Genomic DNA, 15,170 nt, shown 5'->3' with positions numbered 1-15,170 from the left:
TCTTATTTGTTTTTCTTTTGAAGTAATGCAAGAGAAAGGAAGCAGCGGGCAGCTTTGAGCTCTTAGACCCATTACCAGCCAACACAGTCTCTGCCACTCCGTAACACTGTATTACGGAGTGGCGCAGACTCCGTAATACTCCGTAATTACGGAGTAATACTGAGTAATAGAATAGGTAGACTAGCTCCTTGTCCTCGTGTCCGTCAAGTGCTATATAATTAATATAAAGCTATGGGTGCTCTCCGAATAATTACCTGTTTTACGAATTAAATCACACGAAAATGATGTATTTATGAAAGTCTTGAGGCTTTGCAATGGGATTGAACCCGCGTCCCTGGCAATCGGTCTGGTGGCAGTCCAGGGGAATGCGAGCTTGGCTCCCATTGCCCGCTCTCGATATTTTCTCATGCTGTTTGCAATTTATGGCTTGGAGTGAATGGTTTATAGACAACCTGTTCGGTCAAGACAGAACTGTAACGATTTGTTGTGCATAGTGTCTGTGTGATGAGTTGAAGAGTTGACCTCATGGGGTGTTGGTGGTTGTGCTGTCCTGTGCTGGGAGGAGAGGCGTGTGCTGTGCTGGGAGGAGAGGCGTGTGCTGTGCTGGGAGGAGAGGCGTGTGCTGTGCTGGGAGGAGAGGCGTGTGCTGTGCTGGGAGGAGAGGCGTGTCCTGTGCTGGGAGGAGAGGCGTGTGCTGTGCTGGGAGGAGAGGCGTGTGCTGTGCTGGGAGGAGAGGCGTGTGCTGTGCTGGGAGGAGAGGCGTGTGCTGTGCTGGGAGGAGAGGCGTGTGCTGTGCTGGGAGGAGAGGCGTGTGCTGTGCTGGGAGGAGAGGCGTGTGCTGTGCTGGGAGGAGAGGCGTGTGCTGTGCTGGGAGGAGAGGCGTGTGCTGTGCTGGGAGGAGAGGCGTGTGCTGTGCTGGGAGGAGAGGCGTGTGCTGTGCTGGGAGGAGAGGCGTGTGCTGTGCTGGGAGGAGAGGCGTGTGCTGTGCTGGGAGGAGAGGCGTGTGCTGTGCTGGGAGGAGAGGCGTGTGCTGTGCTGGGAGGAGAGGCGTGTGCTGTGCTGGGAGGAGAGGCGTGTGCTGTGCTGGGAGGAGAGGCGTGTGCTGTGCTGGGAGGAGAGGCGTGTGCTGTGCTGGGAGGAGAGGCGTGTGCTGTGCTGGGAGGAGAGGCGTGTGCTGTGCTGGGAGGAGAGGCGTGTGCTGTGCTGGGAGGAGAGGCGTGTGCTGTGCTGGGAGGAGAGGCGTGTGCTGTGCTGGGAGGAGAGGCGTGTGCTGTGCTGGGAGGAGAGGCGTGTGCTGTGCTGGGAGGAGAGGCGTGTGCTGTGCTGGGAGGAGAGGCGTGTGCTGTGCTGGGAGGAGAGGCGTGTGCTGTGCTGGGAGGAGAGGCGTGTGCTGTGCTGGGAGGAGAGGCGTGTGCTGTGCTGGGAGGAGAGGCGTGTGCTGTGCTGGGAGGAGAGGCGTGTGCTGTGCTGGGAGGAGAGGCGCTGTGCTGTGCTGGGAGGAGAGGCGCTGTGCTGTGCTGGGAGGAGAGGCGCTGTGCTGTGCTGGGAGGAGAGGCGCTGTGCTGTGCTGGGAGGAGAGGCGCTGTGCTGTGCTGGGAGGAGAGGCGCTGTGCTGTGCTGGGAGGAGAGGCGCTGTGCTGTGCTGGGAGGAGAGGCGCTGTGCTGTGCTGGGAGGAGAGGCGCTGTGCTGTGCTGGGAGGAGAGGCGCTGTGCTGTGCTGGGAGGAGAGGCGCTGTGCTGTGCTGGGAGGAGAGGCGCTGTGCTGTGCTGGGAGGAGAGGCGCTGTGCTGTGCTGGGAGGAGAGGCGCTGTGCTGTGCTGGGAGGAGAGGCGCTGTGCTGTGCTGGGAGGAGAGGCGTGTGCTGTGCTGGGAGGAGAGGCGTGTGCTGTGCTGGGAGGAGAGGCGTGTGCTGTGCTGGGAAGACCTGTGTTGTGTGTGTTAAAGACTGTGACATTTCACGTGGTATATTGAACATTGACGAGTAAAGCTACGAAGGAGGAGGATTAAAGCTATGTTAAGCTACACTGTAGCTCTACGTAAAGCCGCCAGTGATAATTATTTTCGAGTTTATCACATTGTCAGAAACATCTGAGATAATACATTCTATCCCTTTTTTATATTAACATTTTCAAGAATAGGGTTTTAGTTAGTTTCTGAATAGTACCAATCTATTTTCTGGTGAATCGAATCCCAGAATGCACCGATTATTAAATCTCACGATTCAAAACCTTTAGGAGATTGGGCAAGGCTGAATTACGAGACTTATAAGCATTCTAGCATATATTTTTTATTTCCTATGAACGGTATTGCCTTTCCAATCATGCTTGGGAGTTGGATAATTATTCAATATATTTTTTTTTTTTTGCATCATAAATTTAATGTCTTCTACATCGTATACATTTAATATGAGGTAGATGTATATTCGATATTGCTATTTCTATAAAACCCATTTGTCAACAGGTTCCTTCAAGGGCCAGAGGGACAAGACGGTTGTGTCATGATATATGTCCGGATCATGACACTTGTAGAGTAATTAACACATTCCTTATTAGCTGTTGACACAGGAATAGTGTCATCAGTAACCCCCTTCCCTACCTTCCCCACAACTGTACGCCTCCTCCAAACCTTCCCCGCCTCCCTCCCACACCTTCCCCAGCTCCTCCACACCTGCCCCCCCTCCCTCCCCCCAACCACACACCCTGGCACAAGGCTGCCAAACTCCGTGTCACCATAAACAGTAAATTAATCTTTCAAGTTAGGGCAGTTTGTAGACTTTGTGCCGGAGGACTCGAGTCAAAGTGTGTCGGGGGGGGGGGGGGGGAAAGTTCTTTACGATGCGAGTGGTGGAAATAAAGAATGGGAAGAACGACACGGTTTAAGAATTTGCCTTTGTGAAGGATTAAAGTTTAGACGAGTGAGCCATCCGCAGCTTCTGTTGTGGGAGCTGCCTGGCCTCAGGCTGGGGGGGGTGATACTGGTATAGGTAGTGGGCTGATAATGACTACATTACTACTGTCTGTGTCTCTGTCTGTGTCTCTCTCTCTCTGCCTCTGTGTGTGTCTCTCTCTCTGCCTCTGTGTCTCTCTCTCTCTCTGCCTCTGTGTCTCTCTCTCTCTCTGCCTCTGTGTGTGTCTCTCTCTCTCTGCCTCTGTGTGTGTCTCTCTCTCTGCCTCTGTGTGTGTCTCTCTCTCTGCCTCTGTGTGTGTCTCTCTCTCTGCCTCTGTGTGTGTCTCTCTCTCTGCCTCTGTGTGTCTCTCTCTCTCTGCCTCTGTGTGTGTCTCTCTCTCTGCCTCTGTGTGTGTCTCTCTGCCTCTGTGTGTGTCTCTCTCTCTCTGCCTCTGTGTGTGTCTCTCTCTCTGCCTCTGTGTGTGTCTCTCTCTCTCTGCCTCTGTGTGTGTCTCTCTCTCTCTGCCTCTGTGTGTGTCTCTCTCTCTCTGCCTCTGTGTGTGTCTCTCTCTCTCTGCCTCTGTGTGTGTCTCTCTCTCTCTGCCTCTGTGTGTGTCTCTCTCTCTCTGCCTCTGTGTGTGTCTCTCTCTCTGCCTCTGTGTGTCTCTCTCTCTCTCTCTGCCTCTGTCTCTCTCTCTCCCCCCTAATAACACACTTAGCGTGTTTACCAATCACAGCCCAAAACCATGTCACAGATATTACATTACCTTCCACTGCCTCACTCGCCAATTAAGTTCGTGATTGTGGGTGATAAAACTCGCCACGCGACCAGTCCTTTCATTTGGCAATTATTTATCTGTTCCGGGGAGATAAAAATTAAGATAGTTTTGAATTTGAAGCGTGTCTTCTATGACGTAAGTCTGTGATCACCTTCTCAATGACCTTTCGGCTCCACACTTGCAAGATCTGTCAGGGGACAGAGAGAGTGAGTGGTCTCTTCTCAGTGGCCCGACCCGCCAAACACACACCGAAACTACGACGTTGGTACAACGTTCGAACAAGTGTTAACACCACCTAACCAGTTATAACAACCAATATAACAAGTTGTAACAGCGTTCTAATACGTCATAAACACGTTAAGCCAAGATGTAACAACTTTATTACACGTTGTAACAAGTGAAAAATAAGACAGTTTCGGTTTGTGTTTCCAGGGGGCCCTCTGGCACTATACTCATTAGTCGGCTCATGTAACAGTCAGTGAACTGTCTCTCCCGAATTCTCCAGCCGGTTGAAACTGATGCAAAATTGTTCTCTGTCCATGATATTGACTGAGTCTCTCTACCCCCATGAAATAGTCCAGTAAACACACACAACGTAGCTCCAATGTTGCAGCAACGTTATGTTACAACTTAAACATAATGTTGTGGAAACGTTGTGGTGTGGTGCTCCAGACTCGTGCTATAGACTTCTCAAGGTCAACTCTGCCGTGATAAGATAAGGAAATCTTCGTCCTTTATCATTCTTAAAGCTGCTTATGAAATTCCTTACACCAGAGTTAAATATGAACAAATCCACAAGGGCAGTGATGAGGATTCGAACCTGCGTCTGGGAGCATCCCAGACACTGCCTTAATCGACTGAGCTACGACAGTTCAGTAGAACTTCGGTTTCAACCCTTTTACCCTGCCGTAGCTCAGTCGATTAAGGGAGTGTCTGGGATGCTCCCAGACGCAGGTTCGAATCCTCGTCACGGCCCTTGTGGATTTGTTCATTTGATGCATCACGTTAGTGTGATCTATGTGTAATTGGGATTATGTTTGGAATCCAAATTTACCCAACGGTTATCTGTAATGCTCACGGATATAAGATGCTACGAGGTATATACACTGTTTATATTAGATGTGGTTGGGCAGAGACATCTATCGGACAATATCTAATATTGCCTACGAAAGCAACATCTATTAACAAATCCACAAGGGCCGTGACGTGGATTCGAACCTACGTCCGAGAGCATCCCAGACGCTGCCTTAATCATCTGAGCTACGACATTTTTAAAATGACCATGTCGTAGGTCAGTCGAATAAGGCAGCGTCTGGGATGCTCTCGGACGTAGGTTCGAATCCACGTCACGGCCCTTGTGGATTTGTTCATTTGATGCATCACGCTATTGTGATTTCTGTGTGTAACATCTCCTATGTTGTGTAGGCAACCATAGCAGACTAGACACCCCTGGAAACACGAACCGTAACTGTGTCTATTTTCCGCGTGTTAGAACTTGTTAAGCCAAGATGTAACAACTTTATTAGGTGTTTGACGTATTAGAACGTTGTTACAACTTGCTATATTGGTTGTTATAACTGGTTAGGAGGTGTTAAAACTTGTTCCAACGTTGTAGCAACGTACTAGCTGACTAGATATGCAACCCGTTCTCGTACTTTCGTATAGTCAATATTGACTTACGTATGTCACATATGCACGTATTTAATAAGTCAATATTGACTGTAAGAAAGTGCGAGAACGGGTTGAGACATGAGCGTCCAGACCATCCTAGCAATCACATGTATTTCTTACACTGTAACTTGACTTTGTTACAACGTAAAGTGTTGTGATGACGGGTGAACCATCCACATCGCCTCTGATGTGCGAGCAACCTGTCTTCTGGGAGGAAATACGGTCACAACTGGATTAAGAATGACCATTTAGTCACATTATCTACTCTCTCTCCATTGTTAGATTTGATTTGTTTCCTTAAGTTTGTTTCTACAGTGTATAACTGATGAGAAATATGGAATTAGAAAACTATTTTAGTATACCTGAGAATTCCGTTCATTTATCGAAATCTATCGAAGAAAACTTTTTAGCATATATTGTTACTACAGTTTTCTGTACTAACAATTTTCTCCATTTAAAAATGCTCAGTTATGCTTAACACAAGTCAATTCTATGCTTAGCTGAGGAGAACTAAAGGTTAATGAATGTTGTATCAGTGTTAATGTGAAATACATTTGTTATTAATGTTTTGATACATCCACATTTACGCAGTTACCTCATACGTCAGGCTGCGAGCAGCCGCGTCCAACAGCCTGGTTGATCAGTCCGGCAACCAGGAGGCCTGGTCGACGACCGGGCCGCGGGGACGCTAAGCCCCGGAAGCACCTCAAGGTAACCTCTACCTCAGACTACATGAACGATCACATTGTGTATGGCAAAAGCTAACTACATGATACAAGTTCATTTATCTACGCTAGACTATATGAAGGCTTACTTGTTCACGTGACGCTAAAAAATTCTCATTTTCTAGAAGTTTTAGTCATCAAGGAGCATATGTCCCACACTGGTGAGCTCTGGGAGCATAATGTTTTCTCAAGAACACGACCCAAGGAAATAGTGTAGATGCAACGCTCCAGGTACTTCCATACCGGCAGGTCTGTTGAGGTCTAATGACTGGAGATTCTATATCGTGGTGGGCGTTATCTAATTCCTGATCAGTTTGCAGTTTTGACTGCTCAGGATTGGGAGATCCGTCACCTGTAGCCACCTGCCACGGGTAACGGTAGCCACGGGTAACGGTAGCCACCTGCCACAGGTAACGGTAGCCACGGGTAACGGTAGCCACCTGCCACAGGTAATGGTAACCCAACCTGATCCTGGCAACCACTGTGTCGCACAGTCTGGTCCACGTTTTGTGCTGCCCATAGATATAGGTTTCAGATCTGAACAAATCATAGCTTTTTATCCTAGTACTTTCAGGTCGTTGGGAGTCGGTAATTTCTTTCCTGAGACCTGAGTGTTTGGACATTAAAATCAGAACGGCCTTTAAAAGTCTTAGGAAGTTGATCTTCGTGTTTCAGTATCCACGACTGACAGGAGCAGTCAGCCTCACTATCCTTAGTAACAGATACATTCCACTATCACCATCACAAGATGTACTACTCCCTCACCATCTTCACCAGATACAGTAGTGTGTGTATATATGTGTACATATATATGTTACCTAATTCCTTACACTCGGATATCACCCCTCAACTCAGGCACGAGTTCAATACCTCTTCCAAACTATATAAAGTTGAATTAAAGAACCAATCCTGAGAGTGAGGGTCCTTCCCTTGCCCAAAACCCTCCACCCTGCAGACGATGAGTCACAATAACGGGGCTGAAGATATGATAACCAAACTACTCATCAGAAAGTCAAGAAACGACCACATTTCGGTCCGTCGTGTCTTCACATGAAGTCGTTGACCCCTTCGTCCCAAATGATGAATCATTTGGTTTTATCAAATGATGAAACTATCTCGTTTTATTACTGTCCGCGGGCGGTTGATGAACGCTGTGTCGTCTCTCTAGGCTTCGGGGAAGCAGATGTCTCGTGTCTACACCGAGACATATTTTACATTTTTTTTGGCTGGAATGAGAGGAATGTAATAACTGTGAAGCATCATATAATGTTAGCTTGTGGGGTCGTGCCCATGATACGTAGAGATAGTGAGAATGACTGATAATGAGAGAGAGAGAGAGAGCAATGAGAATAGATCAGACACGAAGACTGAATGAGTGTTTTAGTTCTTTGCACTATATATTCAATCACTCCTGTTTCAACTACACCTCGCTGAATCACTTAACGTTGAACTCCACCCTCACACCTCAACCAGACTCAACACGTGGGGACATTAACCATAAAACTTCACCCAAAATTCCTCCTGCCTTGCGCCTTTTAGACCGAAATAGCTAAGTGGATGCCAGGACTCAAAGCACGTTCAAAATTTAATAAAATGCTATTAATTTTGCCTCTCCTAGCCTGCAGTATTAATCTCGCTTAACTGTCCCTTTCCATTCTCTTCATCCATATTTCACCTTTTTATATATATATATATATATAATATATATCTATCTATCTCGGTAAAATGTCCATCGAGGAGGCAGACAAGGCAATAACTAATGTCTCTGGTACCGTCAACGTTGGTCACGATGCTCAAGTAACGGAATTGCCGTTAATGGCTTCAAAGACGGTGGTGGTGATTTATTCATGAAATTAAGCGGTGGGTAACGAAGCAGTCTAATATGGGTCTCGCTTCGTTGGTGCGCACTTCCGCCTCCTCGTCCTGGTGCTGAGGAAATGTTCTTGGGGCAGGAGACATTGATTTTCCTATTACAATGACGATTTTTTGTTTATAAAGTTTTGAGTGAGGTGGATTTGAAATTGATTTTCCTATCAAGACAGATTTTTTGCTTTGATTTGTTCCAAGTAAAGTTTAATTATAATGGTATTGTTTGTGATGAGTACTAGTGAGCTGAAATGTTCATTATCAGTGATAAGTGTTCATTAAAGATTTTGGCAAAGCATTCAGGGATTTAACTGTTAAAGTACAATCCACGGATACACACGTACGTACGTAAGGCTCCGTGGGTGAATGGACAGAGCTTGGGACTCGTAATCCCAGGGTCTGGGTTCGATCCAGGTCGTCAGCGGAAACAGATGGGCAGAGTTTCTTTCACCCTGATGCCCGTGTTACCTAGCAGTAAATAGGTACCTGGGTGTTACGAAGCAGCCCGTAGCAGCTATCTGTGTGTGTGTGTGTGTGTGTGTGTGTGTGTGTGTGTGTGTGTGTGTGTGTGTGTGTGTGTGTGTGTGTGTGTGTGTGTGTGTGTGTGTGTGTGTGTGTGTGTGAAAAATACTTAGTAACAGTTGATTGATTGCGCTTTCGGCTCTCAACTGTCAGAGCTCAGCCCTTGCAAGGACAGCTAGGTGAATATAACTAGGTGAACACGCGCGCGCGCGCGCGCGCACACACACACACACACACACACACACACACACACACACACACACACACACACACACCACCCACAACGCTCACACTAACAAAAATCAATAAAAACAAATCATATTCTTAGGAAGTTAAACATGAAATGGGTATAAAATCCAATTGTCCATTCTCTCAACACTTAAATACTCCAGAGAGGACCCTCTCTGATCAAAGTTGAATTCTCGAGTGAGAGAACAGGAGCCCCTCTGTAAACAAAGGTCCATCTTGTTTACAGAGGGTCTCCAGCTTCCAAAATCTAGAATGTTCCGGATATTGAACACTCTAGGGGCTGACAGAAGCCAAAAAAGGGATGGAAGGAGAGAGAGAGAGAGAGTAAAAGGGAAGGGAGACAGAGAGAGGGTAGGAGGGAAGTAGACGATGAATCACAATAACATGGTTGAAGATATGATGATCAGAAACCCCCAGCAGATGAGACGACGACGTTTCGGTCCGTCTTGGACCAATATCAAATCAGTTATCAAGACCATTATATCAAAACCAAGACCTATTCTCAAGGCATTTGCCTTGAGAATGGTCCAGGACGGTCCGAAACGTCGTCGTCCCCTCACCTTCTAGTGTGTGGTCTGGTCCTCACGGGAGCGAGTAGTAGTAAACTAGCAAGGCATTGTATGTGGCTGTAAATTACCTCTATGACCAACATTCACACTCACCCGGATCCCTAGCCACACAAGCCACTCATCCCCAGTCACACAAGCCACTCATCACCTGTTCACCTGTATGACTGTAAATGTACCCAGTTCTATGTAATGTTTACATTAATGTGTCTCAGGTGTCAATTATTATTAAATTATCCTTGTTCTATTTATCTTGCTCTAAATACCAGTGACCGTCAGGAGTCGATCATTGCTATCCCAATTTCTAATTATTAATTTAACATGTTACCGTATTAGAAGTTGAATTGCAAAATTTCATGTATATGGGCCAATAGGAGCTGCCTCGTGTGGACCAATAGGAGCTGCCTCGTGTGGACCAATAGGAGCTGCCTCGTATATGGACCAATAGGAGCTGCCTCGTATATGGACCAATAGCTGCTGCCTCGTATGTGGACCAATAGGAGCTGCCTCGTATGTGGACCAATAGGAGCTGCCTCGTATGGACCATATCGTAGCTCAGTCGATTAAGGCAGCGTCTGGGATGTTCTCAGCCGCAGGTTCGAATCCTCGCCACGACCCTTGTGGCTTTGTTCAACAACAACAACAACAACTTGTGATTTGTTTAGCCATTTCTGTAACCCGTTAAAACTAATTCCTTGAGGCAGGTTGTCTTCACAGACTCGCCTCGCCCGAGACGGGGGTCGAATGCATAAATTACCATCGGTGGTGTAATGTAATCTGAGACTCGTGTTAGGGTTGTTGTGATGAAGGGATCAACGGCGCCCCTGTGGCGGTCGTCGGGTTGATCCGGGGATCAATCCATCTTTACTGTGCCCCTCGCAGCAGTCTTGTGCCTTGATGGATCCATCTTCCTTTTATACTTTATTTACACATGGCCTTTGGACACGAATTTTTTATGCCAAGTTTACAAATATATATATATATATATATATATATATATATATATATATATATATATATATATATATATATATATATATATATATATATATATATATATATATATATGCATGCACAAAAGAATAGGGGTGGTAGGAGAAGAAAATATCAAAGTGTTCAGTGAGGATCCACAAGGTCTTCTCTGAGTACTCTTTATTTTCTTCTCCGAGGCTATGGGTCCCTACACTTGCACCAGAGGTGGTACCCCTTCTAGGTTATATATATATATATATATATATATATATATATATATATATATATATATATATATATGTATATATATATATATATATATATATATATATATATATATATATATATATATATATAATACTAATTTATTATGATTATTATTTATGTGAACAAGCCTGAATGGTCCCCAGGCATATGCATCTAAAATTATCCAATTTCTATCGTTTTGTGTTCTATTTTGTGTTGATATATCTGCCTGTTATACCATGCACTTGGTCATGAGAACCACACACCTGACTGTAGCCGTGGTGGCACAATACATACCTGGCTTACGGTCTGTGATAGACATAATCCTCGTAATCATATCTCTCTCAGAATGTTTGGTAATATGTTTATTGTTTGTGATGTGTGTCTATGTATGTATTAACACGATGTACTGAACGGGGTGAGAATAGCTTGAGCTACCTCATCCCTTTGTGTGTGTTTTACCTCAAACTTATTTCAATTCAATTTCGTAATCACTAATCCACGAACGTCACCTAGACGTAATCTTTGACGTTCATGCTAAACACAACGGCACGTCGTTCTATACGTTAAATGTTTTTTTTCATTATTGGTGATGTGTATTATTTCCAATCGTGTTAATGTTACACATTAAGTGGATGACTTTGTCTTTTGAAATTGTCAACAATGCACATCTCTCCTGCAACTTTCACTGCAATTAACTGCGTTGCAAAGTTTGAGAAACACTTGAAGGTAGCCAGTAACTTCTAAGAGTTTTTTCTTCTAGAACCCTGAACCGGTCGGCCGTAGGGAGCCGGTCGGCCGAGCGGACAGCACGCTGGACTTGTGATTCTGGGTTCGATCCCAGGCGCCGGCGAGAAACAATGGGCAGTTTTTCACCCTATGTCCCTGTTACCTAGCAGTAAAATAGGTACCTGGGTGTTAGTCAGCTGTCACGGGCTGCTTCCTGGGGGTGGAGGCCTGGTCGAGGACCGGGCCGCGGGGACACTAAAAGCCCCGAAATCATCTCAAGATAACCCCTTGCTTGGCATATAAATTAGAGGGAAATATTAGAAAGTATATTAATTCTAATTTAAATAAAGCTGTCAGCGCTGTTTATATATTTGAAAATGTTTTTGTGTATATAATTAAACTGATATAAAAGTCTTTTATGAAATAAAACTTTAACATTTTCTAAGTGTTTAATTTTTGGTTCTTGGTGTCGACAGGAAAGTTGATCTCAAAAGTTATTAATTGCCGTTTTCTCGAGAGAGAAATGGATAAATATATTTAAAAATAGAGAACAGATATAAAGAATGAAAATATGCGTGAATAGGACATAAAAAAATAACTTTTTGAAAAAGCCAGAACCATATAAAAGATAATTAAAAAAACAGACATTACTAAAAAAAAATCAGCAACAATTAAGGATCCAATTATCGTATAAAAAATCCTGGGGTCAGATTCACGAAGCAGTTACGCAAGCACTTAGGAACCTGGGGCCAGATTCACGAAGCAGTTACGCAAGCACTTAGGAACCTGGGGCCAGATTCACGAAGCAGTTACGCAAGCACTTACGAACCTGGGGCCAGATTCACGAAGCAGTTACGCAAGCACTTACGAACGTGTACATCTTTTCCCAATCTTTGGCGACTTTGTTTACACTTAATAAACAGTTAATGAGCTGCGAAGCACCAGGAGGCTGTTTATAACAATAACAACAGTTGATTGGCAAGTTTTCATGCTTGTAAACTGTTTAATAAATGTAACCAAAGCCGTCAAAGATTGAGAAAAGATGTACACGTTCGTAAGTGCTTACGTAACTGCTTCGTGAATCTGGCCACAGGTTCGTAAGTACTTGCGTAACTGCTTCGTGAATCTGGCCCCAGGTTCGTAAGTAGTAACGTAACTGGTTCGTGAATCTGGCCCCGGGTTCGTAAGTACTTGCGTAACTGCTTTGTGAATCTGGCCCCAGGTTCGTAAGTACTTGCGTAACTGCTTCGTGAATCTGGCCCCTGACCACTATCAATATGGCTTCCATTCCCTCGCACACAGGAATATGATAGCGTGGCCTTGGCTTCCTCACCACCTGATATGTCCTTGCCTGAAAAATTACCCCATGTGGGAAGGTAGAAGCCGGGTTGAGAGAGCAAACACCTCGTCGTTCTCTGAAATTTGCTCGTGGGATTGGCGTGAGGCACGATTTCTCTCTTGCCTTCTCTCTCTTTCTCGAGTTTTCTCACCCTTTCTCGTTTTTTCAGGTAGTTTTCTTTTTCATTTTCTTGCGTTTTCCGTTTGATATTGTGGCTAAACTGCCTTTTCTTACTATTTGTACTTGTTCTTTCGTTTCTCTCTCAGCTCTCTAAATTCTCCTCTCTCTCTCTCTCTCTCTCTCTCTCTCTCTCTCTCTCTCTCTCAGCTCTCTAAATTATCCTTCTATCTCTCTCTCTCTCTGAGCTCTCTAAATTATGCTTCTCTCTCAGCTCATACGTCTGCTCTCATAGTCCCCCAAGCTTATCTCTCTCCTTCATTCTCCATCTCTGTTTATTCTTCATCATATGCTCTCAGTTTGATTAATTACATCCAAGATTATTAGAGTTTAGAAATAAACTTTTGACTACCTTTGACAATTGGTAATGTATTATCGTTAACAAGAGCAATTCACAGGAGTAAGATTGTTAATGTCGCCTCCAAGACGCGGTAATTATTGACCAGTCAGTTGTACTATACAGTAAACTTATTGTATATCTTGTGCTATACTTGAGTGGGTTCCCGACTTTGTCCGGGGTCTCTCTCTTCCCCTTTCTCCCATTTTTTCAAATCTCTTCCTTTCTCCATCTTTTTCCTTTCTTCAAACATCCCCTCCTCTCATCCCCTCTTCTTTCCTCTCTCCCTTCCTCTCGCCCCTATATTTCTCGTAAAAATTATTTAACGAACTGAATTCAGTCTACGGACAACAAGACCAACATTTCAGACTTGGTGCACCAGGAGGTTGGGTTAGATGTCAATAGTATTTAAAGTGTGATACTTGAGGCGACCCTGAAGGCCCTATATGACTCTCCTGTATCTTGAGGTTATCTTGAGATGATTTCGGGGCTTTAGTGTCCCCGCGGCCCGGTCCTAGACCAGGCCTCCACCCCCAGGAAGCAGCCCGTGACAGCTGACTTAACTCCCAGGTACCTATTTACTGCTAGGTAACAGGGGCATTCAGGGTGAAAGAAACTTTGCCCATTTGTTTCTGCCTCGTGCGGGAATCGAACCCGCGCCACAGAATTACGAGTCCTGCCCGCTATCCACCAGGCTACGAGGCCCCCCTCCTGTACTTCTACCCCATTCCTAGGCTTCCCGTGTGAAAGTTGGGTGAGGCGATCTTACGTGATTTCGGGGCGCAACGTTTTGGGTGCGTTTTTTTCAACGTTTTGGGTTCGTTTTTTTCAACGTTTTGGGTGCGTTTTTGCAACGTTTTGGGTGCGTTTTTTGCAACGTTTTGGGTGCGCTTTTGCAACGTTTTCGGTGCGTTTTTTGCAACGTTTTCGGTGCGTTTTTGCAACGTTTTGGGTGCGTTTTTTGCAACGTTTTGGGTGCGCTTTTGCAACGTTTTCGGTGCGTTTTTTGCAACGTTTTGGGTGCGTTTCTTGCAACGTTTTGGGTGCGTTTTTGCAACGTTTTGGGTGCGTTTTTGCAACGTTTTGGGTGCGTTTTTTGCTACGTTTTGGGTGCGTTTTTTGCAACGTTTTGGGTGCGTTTTTTGCAACGTTTTGGGTGCGTTTTTTGCAACGTTTTGGGTGCGTTTTTGCAACGTTTTGGGTGCGTTTTTGCAACGTTTTGGGTACATTCTTGCAGTGATGTGGGGAACTGGGTTGCAACATTGGGTACGTCAGTGTCACACTTTATTTGCTCGGCCGCAATGTCAAATTATATCACCCGTTCCCCCACGAACGAGAAGGCGGGAGATTGGTAACATTTCACCCAGCCAGCTGCACCTTTACCAACTGAGAGCTATGATATAGAGGGAAGGAAGCCATTGTATGGCCAGAGTAGAGGTCGAGGGAGATGAAGGTGGAAGTGAAACTTTTCACTTCCGAAAAGTGAAAAGTTTGAAATTGTTTTTTTTAGACTTTACTCTCAGATCTTTTTAGTTTTCAAACCCCCCCCCCCCCCCTCCTCCTACAAAAAACATTTTGGGTTCACACAGTTTTTTAACCCTGTCGTAGCTCAGTCGATTAAGGCAGTGTCTGGGATGCTCCCGGACGCAGGTTCGAATCCTCGTCACGGCCCTTGTGGATTTGTTCATTTTGGGTTGTTGTATAAAGTGTTAGTTAATTTCATTGAAGATTATGATAAACGAGGATATTCAGCTTCTGCTCGACGAATCCATTGAGTTTAAAAATGGGCAATTAAGTGTCTAATTACAAATATTTTTTAAAATGTGTAAAATGCTGATCTTAAGCACATTTAAACAAACAAAAAACCTTGCATGAAATATTCGTTTAACAATTATATGCAAACATATGTCTCTATTTGACTTAAACATTAAATTTTAAAAAACTGTAATTCGTACAATGTCTTGCAAATTATTATTAATTTGTTCACATTTAATAATAGTCGACACATTTCTTCCTTATTTTAGTCCTTGCAATGTTCGTCCCGACATAAATACTCCATAAACACACAACTTAATTAGATCTAATTCTATGTTGCTGTTTGACTTA

General features: G+C 44.8%; 1 protein-coding gene across 1 annotated transcript in view; it reads right to left on the bottom strand.

Moving 5' to 3' along the window:
- Positions 1-404: 404 nt before the first annotated feature.
- LOC138358605 (pneumococcal serine-rich repeat protein-like) overlaps positions 405-15,170 on the bottom strand; it is a 35,833-nt gene continuing 21,067 nt past the window's right edge. Inside the window, exon 5 of the mRNA XM_069316674.1 lies at positions 405-1,914. Coding sequence (XP_069172775.1) covers positions 405-1,914 — 1,510 coding nt within the window. The remainder of the gene's footprint in view (positions 1,915-15,170) is intronic.

This window comes from Procambarus clarkii, chromosome 84 (genome assembly GCF_040958095.1).
Source record: "Procambarus clarkii isolate CNS0578487 chromosome 84, FALCON_Pclarkii_2.0, whole genome shotgun sequence".
Classification (NCBI taxonomy): Eukaryota; Metazoa; Arthropoda; class Malacostraca; order Decapoda; family Cambaridae; genus Procambarus; species Procambarus clarkii.
The sequence above is the reverse complement of the archived record's forward strand: the minus strand, read 5'-3'. Positions and strand labels throughout refer to the sequence as shown.